The sequence below is a fragment of the Homarus americanus genome, unplaced genomic scaffold (genome assembly GCF_018991925.1).
Source record: "Homarus americanus isolate GMGI-L3 unplaced genomic scaffold, GMGI_Hamer_2.0 scaffold15535, whole genome shotgun sequence".
Classification (NCBI taxonomy): domain Eukaryota; kingdom Metazoa; phylum Arthropoda; class Malacostraca; order Decapoda; family Nephropidae; genus Homarus; species Homarus americanus.
In genome coordinates this window covers 990565-1006122 of record NW_024749729.1, presented here as the reverse complement: position 1 = coordinate 1006122, position 15558 = coordinate 990565, and the positions used below count along the sequence as shown (strand labels likewise).

The window sequence follows — 15558 nt, the reverse complement described above, 5'->3', positions numbered from 1 at the left end:
CCTGTCACTTCCGCGGAGGTGGATTTAGAGAGGGTTGTGTTCCGTGTGTTCCGTGTGTTCCGAGTTATGGTTCCTTGCACTTGAGCACTGTGGGAAACATACACACATACATACACCAACTGACAAAACACTTATTATTCCAGTAGCGTTGAATTTACTAACAGATGATTCCAAGCTGTCGCGATCATCTTACACAATCAGGGGCAATTGTCGTTCAGGTAGCGTCGTGCTAAAGTAGGCAGACGACACACACCTCCGCCTCACACAGAATTCTTAATAACCCTTCATGAGTGAGGTGGTCAGGACGCTAACCTCGGTAACTCCTGTATGGCTGAGGGTCTCTGTGGTCGATCATACAACAGAACAATGAATGATTTTATCTTTAGTCGCAGTTGTCGTGAGTTAGTTTGAATAACAATAATAATAAGCAACTGGACTAACAATTGGATAATTATAATGTACTTTGGGAGATATGGAAGGTAAATAATGTACTGGAATCATATCTAAATGTACATTAAATATTCGAATCATCTTAAAACAATTAATTTCTAATAATCAAATAAAAACCTTTGGGGAGTCTCATAAAGATTAGACACCCCAGGTAATTCTTTGAACCCCTTGTCTAATAAATCAATAAGATTAATGTGGTGGAGAGGAAAAGAATTCATTGGTCTTCTGACTCATATTACACGAAACACTTATGTAAATACTGTTCTCAGCGCTCTAAAAATAATGCTGAAAACACGTAAAAAAGTTGTGATAGGCAATTCTGGTGAGGCCAGGATGGTATGGGTAGGTATGGTTAGGTTAGGGGTGGCATTCTCTCGTGATTTATGTTTATTTAACAACTTCAGGTCGAGAGGGGGTCACCACAATGGACCTCCGTAGTTACCCAAGTGTCGCCTCTGGGTGCCTAATCTTCATGAGATAAAAAGAACTGAATTATATTTTGATATATCAGACGAGTCATCAACAAGCACGCGTCACAATGGCTTCTCGCTAGCTGCACCTTAACATTCCTGAAGACTGGTGACCGAAGACTGGTGACCGAGTATGGTGACCGAAGACTGGTGACCGAGTATGGTGACCGAAGACTGGTGACCGAGTAGTGGCTGTGCTAAGTTACTAATGAAAATGAAAACAACCCTCCACGCTGGACGACATTATCAATGAGGTCAGAGAGGGCGGATATTGGAGGGATATGGCGCTGTCAGAAATATAAACAATCAAGAGAGGAAGTGAAGTGTCAGTCCTTGCTGGTAATAATGAGATAAGACTGACCCTCTCACCACTCACAGTCAGGCGTCGTGTGGTGGCAATTTCCAGCAGTAATGACAAGAAAACGTATCTCGTTAAGTGTCGGTGCAATTTCGACGCCATTTTAGTTCTAATATCAGATACGGGACTAATGTACTGTACGCATCTTTGATAATCCGTGTTGTGGCGCGGTGAGCCTCTAATATGAGAATAATGGTATCAGGTTGTGGTGAGGACACAGGCTGCCGTCCACCCACCCCCAGGCTCGCACTACATCCTTCACAAATGGTTTAATGACATGTTCCGCCTTGGTGAAATCTGGGAAGACAATTGGGACGAAATACAGTGTGTGGAATGCGGCAACGAGTGTTATTTTTGACAAGGCCACACGTAAAACACCCATCCTGGAGGCTCGACCATCCGTACTCGGTCAAAACATCGCCCACGCCCATCCTCTCTTATTTACTGCCAGCACCAGCAATCAACAGCGCCTGGCGTTCCCCTTCACTCCGCAATAACACGTTTACGGAAACTAAGTCTGATCAACTTACACTCACTTTCCTTCCACCACGCCGGGATGGACTTGTGCAAGCTCCGCCAGATTAACGTTCACCAGCCTCTGTCAGCGGGAATTTAAGTCCCGTCCTTCTACTCTTCTAAATAAGAGAGAAAACGATCACACACACGTCACAAGTTTATGTTTTTATGCCACAGCGAGCCCCTGATTATTGTGACGTACAGTACAAGGAGAGAGAGAGAGAGAACCAGTAATTCCTTGATATTTATCCTACAATAACAAAATAATAATAATCCCTCAAACCCCAGACAAAAAATAATTGTATCCATTTATCCTCCCTTATGTAGACCAGGGGAGCCACCTACCTCCATCCCGGGGACTTCCACCACAGAAAAATCATCTACCAGTTTTTAAGTCAAGGAACTTTACTCATCCTCATTGAACAATTCACCAAAGAACTTCTAAAGAACTTCTCTCCTTAGTTATGAGAGATAAGAGAGAACCTATCGAGAGAACTCATCTGGTGAATCGTAACTTAGAGATGAATCCGTGTTAGAATATCCACTAAATTCAAGGGTTTAGTAGATCAGGGGTTTAATGTTGGTACAGTAGTGTTGATGTGTGAGTGTGTGGAGGGGAGTGGAGGCGGGCGTTCAGGAAATGTTTTTAGTGGGTGGTGTCTCAGTGTTTATTTTTAACCTCTGAACTTATATACACACAAACATACAGGTTGGGTTGTTTATATTTACATAGCTCCCAAACACACCTTGAATTTTTGTCCCGTGTTTAAGTTCAGGGACGTTGACAAGACACATTGATTTTAAGGCGTAAGAGATACACTAAAATACATATCTAAGCACACACACAGACACACACACACACACACACACACACACACACACACACACACACACACAAACCCACAGGCACGCACCCACACGGACACAACCACAAGGAAAACGTTACCTCGAAAAAAAAAATATATATATTCATGGAAATAAATAACAGGGATCACGTTTAGTCTTGTAAGAAATAACTTACACAATATTTTCCTCGCTGTATACTTAGAGAGAGAGAGAGAGAGAGAGAGAGAGAGAGATATTATATTACAAACCTGCTGATAAGAGGCCAACAGGTAATGATCCTAAGAGATAGCGAGAAGCTGATAACGGCAAGACAAAAGCAAGACGTGATAAATGATATGAGACAGAAGCAATTGATAAAAAATGCGATCATCTAAATATATGCAGCTATAGTACTAGGAGGCGAACACATGTAGCTATCAGTACTAGGAGGCGAACACATGGAGCTATCAGTACTAGGAGGCGAACACATGGAGCTATCAGTACTAGGAGGCGAACACATGGAGCTATCAGTACTAGGAGGCGAACACATGGAGCTATCAGTACTAGGAGAAAAACACATGTAGCTATCAGTACTAGGAGGCGAACACATGTAGCTATCACTACTAGGAGGTAAACACATGGAGCTATCAGTACTAGGAGGTAAACACATGTAGCTATCAGTACTAGGAGGTAAACACATGTAGCTATCAGTACTAGGAGGTAAACACATGTAGCTATCAGTACTAGGAGGTAAACACATGTAGCTATCAGTACTAGGAGGTAAACACATGTAGCTATCAGTACTAGGAAGTAAACACATGTAGCTATCAGTACTAGGAGGTAAACACATGTAGCTATCAGTACTAGGAGGTAAACACATGTAGCTATCAGTACTAGGAGGTAAACACATGTAGCTATCAATACTAGGAGGTAAACACATGTAGCTATCAGTACTAGGAGGTAAACACATGCAGTTATCAGTACTAGGAGGCGAACACATGTACTGTAGCTATCAGTACTAGGAGGTAAACACATGTAGTTATCAGTACTAGGAGGTAAACACATGTAGCTATCAGTACTAGGAGGCGAACACATGTAGCTATCAGTACTAGGAGGTAAACACATGTACTAGGAGGCAGAACACAAGCAGCTATTATCTAACAAGAACAAAACCAAGTCACAATAAAATAAAATAAAGCGAAATAACACTAATAAAAAAAAATAACGATGACGAAAGAGAAGACAAATAACAAGAATAACACCGAGACAATAACAAAAAAACAATAAACAAAGAGAAGACAAACAAAAGAACACAACACCGAGAACAAAAAAACAACGGACAATAACAATCAACAAAGCGAAACAATAAAACAATTTTCTTAGTATTATGCCACATGGAGACTTAAAAAAACATCTACACCACAATTTTAAATTTAATATATAGAAATGAGGGAAAAAAAATAATATATAATAAAAGATTGGAAGACACGAAGAATAGAATAAAGACAGGAATAACTATGACGACGATAAACAAGGATATATAGTGAAGGACTTTTTTTTTTTTACGTGTTTACAAGTTTAGCCCCGTAGTGAAGTAATGTTATTTACAACGTTGATAAACATACTAACACACCTGAAAGAGAGAGAGAGAGAGAGAGAGAGAGAGAGAGAGAGAGAGAAAGAGAGTGTCCCTTCCCAAGTTAAAGATCGGGACAGTTTTAAGACGTCTCGGGACTCTGATAATTAGAAACAGTTTAAATGACACTCCCAAGGGTAATATCCACCTGATGGTTCGAAAAGGTATTCCGAGGCATAGGTGAAGGTTCGAATGACATTTCCGGAAGGTTGAGAGAAGTCAGGAAGAATGTTAATGTGGAGACGTGCCTGAAGGAGATATAAACCGAACACCATCTCCTACAGCATAAGGTTACTTGACACGGTTCCTACCATCCTCAGGGGGGCCAACTTTCAGATCCTGGCAGAGACTGGGTGTGTGTAGGTGTAGGTCAGAGGTCAAGGGTCAAGGTCGACCTTAAGTATAGTGCATGGTGTGTTACGTCTTGGGCCTCATCTCCTGTCATTAAAGTGTGTGTGTGTGTGTGTGTGTATGATGATGTATGTGTGTGTGTGTGTGTGTTTGTGAATCGTACGACATGACGCTGTACAGATTCTCTCTCTCTCTCTCTCTCCAACTTAACCATCAGAGTGAAAGTGAAAGAAAATAAGAAAAAGACAGTCACTATAGATTAACACGGGGCCATCAAACTGTGACAGGTGAAAGTGAACAGTTTGTCAGACTAAAGGTAAGAAGGCGATGATAACAGAGACAAATAAATAGTTAACTTACAAGGCGAGTGGCGGTAGAGGAGTGAGTGAGGTGGGTGGGTGGGTGGGTGGGTGGTGAGTGAGTGGGTGGGTGGGTGAATGAGTGACTTTTTAGAGTTGAATCAGGTTAAAAATTATAAGTCCCAAATTCGTTTTTATTATTCTTTGTTGTGTTCAGAAAATGTTAATAGCGTGTTATAAGCAGATTGACAACACCATTCTGATACGTTGGCATGCCTTTTTTACACGTTCTTTACATGTTCAGGGCATATTCATTACACGTTCACAACAATCTAAACACGTTCACAACAATCTAAACACGTTCTCAACACAATCTAAACACGTACAAGTGAAGGCCAATTAGGGCGATGGTTAACAACTTATTACCCTCCCCTCCCCTCCCCCCCATCTTCTCGAGACACTTCACCTGCCGGAAACTCGGTGAGCTGACTCGAGTTGATTACAGGTGTGATGAAGATTAATACTTATTTACTGTTGTGTGTGAACGAGAGAATTGCCCGAGGCGACGAGAGACTATGTGTAAAGTGTGTGTGTGAGTGTGTGTGTGTGTGTGAGTGTGTGTGTGTGTGTGTGTGTGTGAGTGTGTGTGTGTGTGTGTGTGTGTGTGTGTGTGTGTGTGTGTGTGTGTGTGTGTGTGTGTGTGTGTGTGTGTGTGTGATGTGTGTGTGTGTGTGTGTGTGTGTGTGTGTGTGTGTGTGAGTGTGTGTGTGTGTGTGTGTGTGTGTGAGTGTGTGTGTGTGTGTGTGTGTGTGTGAGTGTGTGTGTGTGTGTGTGTGTGTGTGTGTGTGTGTGTGTGTGTGTGTGTGTAGTTAATTTATGCTCATATACTGATATGCGATACAAATAAAGAGACAGAGAGCCATACAGATTAAACATGTGCACACGTGTGAACTCATCTTCCCCCGCACAGTATCCCCTCACACACACATACATACAAGCACACACACGCACGTATACATACATACATACATACATACATACATACATACATACATACATAGACACACACACACGTAAACTCCTAAAGATTACATCGCTCACTTCATGTAATAAATAAGATTTAACTTATACACTACACAAGTGTACAGGTGTAACATACAAGACCGCAGTGACCTAGGTGGGACACAGGTGTAACAAGTGTAACACACATGGCACGGGTGTAGTGTAACACACAGGGCAGATGTAACATAAGACAGGTGTACTCGGGGAGGTTCAGAGACCTTCACATTTTATGTAACACAAAAGTGTTAAGTCACGGATTATCACCAAACGTTTTTCTCCGGCAGGATGTTGTGGCCACAGGGCAAAGGTTGTGTGTGTGTGGGTGTGCGCGTGAGCATCATCGCAATATAACTGTTGATCTAAACACAAAAAGATGATCTCAACACCTTTAACATTAGAGACTCACTGGAAGACCTCCGCCATTTACACTACCAGTTGAGAGAATAAAATCATACAATATTTTAACTGTTGAAAACTAGTTTACATCACAGTGTCTACGTGTAATTTATTGTGGAATATTATTATACAATGAGAGAGAGAAAGAGTCTCATAAAAAAATATTAAACTGAATAAAAATTAAGTACCAGTATATTCCGCAACACAAAATAATAATAATAATAATGTATATGAAAAAGATTAAACTGTTAAATAGGAAATAAATAAATAAATATATATATATATATATATATATATATATATATATATATATATATATATATATATATATATATATATATATATATATATATATATATACTGTGTGTGTGTGTTAAGCCTTTTTGCAAGATGACACAATATGTCTGGGATATTTACAAAAAGCCCAGCATACTGGCCGTTTTTAAGGAAAATTATTTGTATATGTTACAGCCTTTTTGCAAAAAGGGCAGCAGGATTACAAATAACTTTACAAAAAGACCAGCCATGCTGGGCTTTTTGTAAATTGCCCAGATATTTTGTGTCATTTAAAAACAGGCTAGGTATTTGGTTATTTTGCAAAAAGGCTGTGATCTACAGTATATATACAACTGCCCTTCAATAAGAATTTTACACTAAAGAAATATTTACATAGGGAAATGCTTGGCTATCCCCGACTCTTCAATTATTAAAAAATAAAATAAAATAAAAATGACACTTCTAAGATAATGACTAAAAAGTATTCACAGAAAAACAAACTATATATTGTATCTCCTTCACTGAGCAAATTATATGAAGGAAAAAACCTCTTCCTGGAATATTGAAAAAACAAACAAAAAACCATTCACAACCAATATAATAATGTATACTGTATGTCCTTCACTGGGCAGTATACGTAATAAAAATGCTCACCCGTAAACAAGGCCATAAAACATTCGTCGACACAAAAAATTAATGATCAGCAAAAACAGGAGAGGTAGCAGGCATACTCCCCTCCCCTAAGGAACACCTTGAACAAGCAGGTTTTGCCTAGTTTGACCAGTTTAGTGGATCCTAACACTCCAACTGACTATATTAAGATCACACAGGAAGTTACCAGCTACAGCAGCGGGCAGTAATTTCACATAACTACTCGTAATTAATAGTAGTGAGATTATTAAGCAAGTCTTGTAATGAGGCGTACACACTACAACACCTTTGCAGCTACCTGGAATAACTACCTTTTGTCCTTGGAGTAAAAAAAAGTTCGTGTAGGCATTCAAAGATAAACCACAAGCCTTAACAGGTTCTCTTGTATGCCTGCCAACTGCGCAGTAAGGTACCAGTGCCGGTTTTATTTAATGATCTATTGATATATATGTGAGTATTTAAGATAAGACTGCAGGAGTCAAGCAACACTGGCGGGTCTCATACTCGCTAGATGTGAGATAAGAAACGAGAAAGAGGTTTTAAACTTAGGGACTGTTTATATCTCCTCTAGATTAAGTTTCAAATGCTCCGCGTGTCTAAAGTGATATTTCCAATCATCTACATCATTATTTACTTTTTAAAACACAAATTTATCTTCTGAATCGCGGTTTGAAAAGTACTGTTCACGTGACGTAGGCAAGAGTCAAATTTCATCTTTCTGTTTCAAAAAAAATGCATCAGTATACACAATTGTTTTTATTGTATTAATTAAAATGATTTTAATAAGTGTAGTTTCTAAATACGTAAAATACATACAGCCCTGTTTATTGTGTTTAAATGACGAGTATACACCAGCTTGTATGTATGTATGTGAGTCAGCTTCCTCTCTCTACCGGAAACAGTACCTCGACGTTATCTAAAATTACATTACATATTACCAAAAACTTCCCAATTACCATGAAGATAAGGACTTTGTTTAGATATCTATCCTAAGTATGAAATCAGACAAGATATTTATAGGAGCAGGTGTAGAAACGTCTGTGTATGTGTTGAGTAAGTATACTGTACCCTGAGTGTAGTGCATTCTACAGTATATTGCGCTGCGGTTTTTCAGAATTCGAAAGTCTTACTAGCATTACGAATTAAAGGAATGTGGATCGAATACACTCATAGCCTCTTTGTTTCCGCTTTTACGAGAATATTTCGGTTATGATGTGGTCACTGAATCAATCTCTCTCTCTCTCTCTCTCTCTCTCAAATGACAGTCTCGTAAAATAATAAAAAAAACACGTAACTGTAAAACGAGTAAAAAAAATATATTACATCTTTACACGTTCTCCTGGGTGAAAAAAAAACTTGATAATTTCATCTTGATAATAAATGTCCAGTTATAATTCCTGTGTGCTGTATGACGTACACGGTGGCGAGAAGTCGTTTAATGAGATTATTACTATATAGAGAGTGTTCGGATCACATGAAGATTAGCCACCCAGCAGCTTCATCTTATGATAAACTACCATAAACCTAACTTAACCTGACTTGACCTTACCTAAAAAAACCCAGGTAGAATTTGGACGTTTTAATTAGCATTTAAATTACACTGGGGAGCTAATCATCACCTGACACCCATTGTTCTCGGCAAAGTGATTTATGCGCCACACTGTATGTATAAAAGTATGCGGTTTATAGCTAGTTAGATTAATAATGACAAATACTGTATCTACTAATTACCATGGAGTTATTAAATGAAGAAGTATTCCTATTTCACGCAAGAGGCCATCAAGTTTTTAAATGGTTAATATTACGATTATCCCCGAAGAGCCGTTGACACACACACACACACACACACACACACACAGACACACACACACAGACACACACACACACACACACACACACACGCACACACACGTAATTAATCAAAAGAAATGAAAACAGTCACCATATATCAAATAATATACTGTATATCGGGTGAGTTACACAGCACAATAAACTGTACAGTACCCACCGTTAAATAGAGCTACTGGAGGCTGTTCTGTGGTATAATATCGACTGACAGAACATTATCACTGTCCTTACCTTGACTCTGTGACCCCTGACCCTCCCTGACCTCTAACATTGATTCTCCATGACACCTGACCTTGACTTCCCTGATATTGACCCATGACCTTGACCCTTTTGACCCCACTTGACCCTCCCTCACCTTTGACCCCTGATCTTGACCCTCCCTCACCCCTCTCCATGAAAACTGACTATCTCTTCCTAGTACCCTTCGTCCCTGTTCACCGACCAGCACAGTAGGTACCTGCTGTAAGTCGAAAGTTGCGAATTCGTATTCAGGGACAAGTTGTTGGAAATTCTAATAACTTGCTTAGACATAAAAACCATTGACTCTTCAGGCTTCAACGCCCTCGACTCTCGCTTCTGCGCTTCACCTTACACAAGGATGTAGGGGGGGGGGGGTGCCCAATAAATGAAAAAAAAATTTAAAAAAATCTATGCCTGATTCCAATGAAATTTCAGATTTAATCGATGTGTAGGTCTAAAATTTACATTCTTAAAACCTTTATTCTACGACACTAATTTTTAAAAGTACACACACACACACACACACACGCATTGACTGGTGATGTTGACCTGCAGATGTTGTTGTTTATGCCTTAGCAACGGTACTTTAACAAAACACCTTATGGCTCTTAACAGATATAAATTAACTAAACCCAAAAAGCACGAAACAAGACGCAAATTTACTTTCCTTTGACAATGATGGGTAACTAATCACTAAAATTTTCAGACCACAATGATTCAACAAGAAACCTGATAATTATACTTAAAATACAGGGTGTCACAAAATAGTTACTTTATTCATTCAGTAAACTTGGGCACAGTGACTTTTGAGACACCCTGTGTATATTGCAATTATAAACCCAGACGTATAGGGAAAAAATTTACAGATCTTCACCTGAGTTTGAGAGATACAGGTTCTTTTAACTCCTCGAAGGACTTCTGGTTGGTCTCCAAAGCTTCAGTAAGGATCACAGAACGGCTTCATCTCCTATGGTCTGAGCTTCAACAAGGAGACCAACTACTGTAGCCTCTCCCTGTGATACCTACATGTAGAAGGTCAGACACGCTTGACATCAACAAGGATCTCGCCCCGGCAGGAGGTTGAAGGGTAAATGAAGGAACGTGCGATAATTGGTGTGAGAGAGAGAGAGAGAGAGAGAGAGAGAGAGAGAGAGAGAGAGAGAGAGAGGCTCATACGTCGCCTGAAGTCAAAACAATTTACAATTAGGAGTATAAAAACAACACACGTATGCATGTCTATGAGTTTTAGCATGTGTGTGTGTGTGTGTGTGTGTGTGTGTGTGTGTGTGTAAGCAACAAGTCGACCTGAGTGAGTGTGTGTGCTCGAGGCATATGAACTGGCCCGTCCACTCGCCAACCCAGCAGCAGGCATCACATAGCACGACACACCTCTCACACACACTCACTCTTTCTCATTGTCTCCTATCCCCCTCTCTCTCATCCCTCTCTCTCAGCAATGAAACATTCAGCGCCTTTCCTGCAATTTCTCCCGTGTCAATATAAAGCAATCAAAATTTCACGAAAACCGCACGATAACAGCACCGAGTGTCTTTACCCTTCTTTTTTTTACACCGACAGAGAGTAAAAGTGGAGGAGACACGCTGCCCACAAGCACGGCACTGAGGGAAAATCCAGAATCTGGTTTGCCACTTTCCCTTTTATGAATGTGAGTTATTTCCAAGAGGTAACAGCAAGTCATACGAGGGACGGGGGGAAATTTTGATATGTAAAGTAAGGAAATGTCTTGAAGAGGAGGAAATGTTTTCAGTCATACAAGAAATGGGAGGAAATGTTTTCAGTCATACAAGAAATGAGAGGAAATGTTTTCAGTCATACAAGAAATGAGAGGAAATGTTTTCAGTCATACAAGAAATGAGAGGAAATGTTTTCAGTCATACGAGAAATGGGAGGAAATGTTTTAAGTCATACAAGAAATGGGAGGAAATGTTTTAAGTCATACGAGAAATTGGAGGAAATGTTTTAAGTCAAACAAGAAATGGGAGGAAATATTTTAAGTCATACGAGAAATGGGAGGAAATATTTTAAGTCATACAAGAAATGAGAGGAAATGTTTTCAGTCATACAAGAAATGGGAGGAAATGTTTTAAGTCATACAAGAAATGGGAGGAAATGTTTTAAGTCATACAAGAAATGGGAGGAAATGTTTTCAGTCATACAAGAAATGGGAGGAAATATTTTAAGTCATTCAAGAAATGGGAGGAAATGTTTTCAGTCATACAAGAAATGGGAGGAAATGTTTTCAGTCATACAAGAAATGGGAGGAAATGTTTTCAGTCATACAAGAAATGGGAAGAAATGTTTTAAGTCATACAAGAAATGGGAGGAAATGTTTTAAGTCATACAAGAAATGGGAGGAAATGTTTAAAGTCATACGAGAAATGAGAGAAAATGTTTAAGTCATACGAGAAATAGGATACAATGCCTTTATTAAGATAATAGTCTTTATGTATAAAAGAAAAGGATGTATTTTTCCAGAAGACGATTTAAGTCTCCGCCTGCAAGTCGATACACCAGGTAAGAACAGTAATCTGCTTAGTGCTTTCACTTTCATCAGCACCAACATTATTATCCCTCGAGAAAGTCACTCAAGCAAAGGGAAGACATTAGCATCTAGAGAGGGAATTCATGTATTGTATAAAATTTGCTTGAAAGAACGATATAGCCGAGTAGGGACGAGAGTAGACCATGATTTGAGTTTGTGCTTTTTTTATGGATACGAGGATTTCCTGCTAACTCTCACAAAAATAAAAGACGACGATTGTAGATGAATCAGTTACCTTTCCGTAGACGATTCATGGAGGAGGGGAGAGCGTGTACGTCCCACCCAAACACCGACCAACTGTCAACTGAGAGGTTGAGGCCGGAGCTTATACCTTCACAGCTTCTCCAGTCATGTAACCAGGACGCCTCGCCGCTGTTGCTGCTGCCCCGCAAGGTGACCGCTTGCCGGCACGTACCACCGGCGTCTTATTGCCGTAAATATCCTGGTTTTATCCCTGTTTTAAGTGTTTGATACACCAGGGACTTTGTTTATATAAAGATACGGGTAAAATCATAAAACCTTTTAATCTAGAGATGTTGAAAGTGGCTGGGAGAACGACTCACTCCTGTGTTAGTAAGGTCATGTGTGAGACGACTGCTAGCCGAGGGTCACAGTCATGCTTGTCTAAAGGTTCACTCGTGTTATATTATTTTCTTTAACTATACTGTAGCTACGTGCTTGTTTATGTCTTGATGCGGGTATATTTTAAAAGACCAAGTTGGGAGACGTCTGATTCAGGAGGAAACTAGCTAGTCTGGCAAGTGGTCAAGTTGACGGAGGAGGGAGGGGGCCAACTGGAGATTCAAGGCCGACCAGAGCACACGCCCACCCCCCCCCCCCTCACTCCACAACACCCCATCATCTTACTCCAACTACCTCCTCACCCACCCTATCTATCCCCTCCCCCCACCACCCACTTCAGCACCACGCCCCCTCTCTCTCACACACACCTGGTCCCACCTTCTTGCTTCTTGGTGTTATTTGACTTCATACACGTAATAGTCACGGCATAGGGCGACATTTAACGTGCTGGTCCTTGATCAGATTGAACCGCTGTTTTTCCCCTCTCAGGTTATCGGGTGAGAGAGCACGGCTGTTATGTGGGTCACCTGACGAAACCTGTATATTTTCCCTTAACGAAGTGACTCAGTTTAATGTTTTTTTGAAAGGGGGTTAGGTTAGGTTAGCGTAGGTTTGGTTAGCATTGTGTTGAATTATCAGGGGAAACAAGTTAGGGTGTTTAATCGTTAGGTGATTCGATTTTTTATTTTTTTGTTAGAATCTGAAGAAAACTGGTTGAAACATTCCAAAGAGTTCTCAGGTAGAATGTCCAGGAAAAAGGAAGAAATATTTATTGTTGGGTTGGTTACTAAGATCAGTTTTCACAAAGACGTCGAAGGTCTGTTTTGTTGTTCCTCTTATGTTTTAACTTTTCCATTTATGAGGAAAATTCCGTGTTTTAACTTCTAAACCAACGAAGAAAATGTCACTCTTTAACTTCATCAATTACGAGGAAAATTTACTGCTTTTATTTCACCACCAACGAGCAAAATTTAACTAAACAAACCTTAAAATATATCCAGGAGCAGGAGTCAAGACCAAGATGCTTTGACATTTTGAGAATTTTTCCTGCAAAGATGTGGAAAAATTATATATATATATTTTTACTGAGAAATGCCATTTACACGCCCAGGAACCAAATGTTAAATAAAATAAAAAATAAACAAATATATAACGTTGAGAAAATCTATTGATCTATTTTGTCCTTCCATACTTGTTGTGTATGGTAGAACTGACAGACAAACCCTAGAATACGACGGGGAATAAATGCAGTAAATAGGCCATGACAAGCTTACAGTAGGAAGTTTGTGACCTTAAAAAAAAAATAATAATCTAATAACTTTATACCTTGTAACCTCTTTAAAGTGTATAACTGGTAAGAGATGTGAAAGAGGTATCTGGTACTCGGAATACATAGGAAGTACATGCAGGAATAGACCTAAACATCAAGTATTCCGTTACCTCACCTAAGTTCGCCTCGCTACCAACGCTACTTCACCCTGGACAGTCTCAACAAATTTGGTCACGCAGTCCTTTTACAAATTCAGATAACTAGAGTCTGTAAGTAATAATAATAATGGATAGGAAATGACAAGAGAATAACTGGAGTGTGTTTTAAAGACTAAGTAAATAATAGCGAATAAGAGACAGATGTATGAATGTGGGAGAGACAAGGTGAAATAAAGATCGGAGGTGAGGGAGACAAAAAACGAGAGAGAGAGAGAGAGAGAGAGAGAGAGAGAGAGTTAAAAGGGACAAAATTTATAGAAGGTCAAGAGACGGGAGGATATATAAAGAAAACGGAAACAAGGTGAGAGATAAACTAAGATAATTATGGATAATGCATTTTTTTTAATTCTTCCTCCCTCTCATCCTTTCAAGATATTTTTCCGTCTGTTTTACTCCAATTCTTATTTCCTTTGTTTATGTGTATATACAAATATTTTCGACATAAAGAGTATGTTTGTATGTATGTATGTGTATATATGTAAGTGCTTGCGTGTATGGGCATGGATGGTGTGTTGCGCGTATGCATGTATGTTTGCAAATATGTGTGTATGTGTGTGTGTGTTTGTGGGTGTGTATGTGTGTGTTTGTTTTAAGCATTCCGCAGGCCACAAACAGTACAGCCTAGCGTCATCCAAGCAACTGAGAACAATCGACTTGTTGCCGTGACGTCTCCGACCTTGTCCTGTTCCGTTTCTTTTTAATGAGTCAAATGTCATCTTATCCTGAAAATTATCTACTCGTTTTATTCTAATTTTTTTTCGGTCCTTATAGTAACATACGAAAAGGGAATTAAAGACAGGAGCAAAAACAAAAACAGAGCGCCGTTAACTGTCTAAAAAATACTCACGTACTGTTTCTGAAATTTGAGGTCGAATGAAAAAAAATTAATCAAAGTTAATAGACAAATAAGCACAAGGACAGACAGACAGACAGGCGGACAAGGACAAACCATAATACGTTCTACGATTATTTACAACAAAAAAACATAAATACGAGAAAATTACACACGCAAAATAAAACCGAACTTGAATTCTGAACATTAACAGTAGTTGTTTTAATGTTTTTAATTCAATATTTTTCAGAAGCAATATATCCGAAGAGTTTATTACAAGAGTCAAGAGATATTTTAGAATACTTATTGTGTTGCCGGGGAGAGTTTGTGTAGAGACGTTTATCATGTTACTTTATTTGCCACTTGCTATTGTTATTATTACTATTGTCTTTCTTCTTACACTCCTTATTATATTATTATTATTATTATTACATTCAATATATCCAACTTACAGGTACATGGTCAAAAATACGACGAAAATAATAATAATAATAATAATAATAATAATAATAATAATAATAATAAAAATAATAATAATAAAAATAATAATAATAATAATAATAATAATAATAATAATAATAATAATAATAATAATAATATCAGAATGAAAAAAATCTACACCTCAATTTACTTTCACATTCCTTCTATTCTCAAGTAAAATTCGACGGAGATATAAAGCCAAACATTACATTAAACTTGTTAATATCAGTAAACT

General features: G+C 38.9%; 1 protein-coding gene across 1 annotated transcript in view; it reads right to left on the bottom strand.

Moving 5' to 3' along the window:
- Positions 1-12281, bottom strand: part of LOC121853727 — a 40145-nt gene extending 27864 nt beyond the window's left edge. Inside the window, exon 1 of the mRNA XM_042348069.1 lies at positions 12177-12281. Within this exon, the coding sequence (XP_042204003.1) occupies positions 12177-12195 (19 nt within the window). The 5' untranslated portion in view covers positions 12196-12281. The remainder of the gene's footprint in view (positions 1-12176) is intronic.
- Between the last annotated feature and the right edge of the window lie 3277 nt (positions 12282-15558).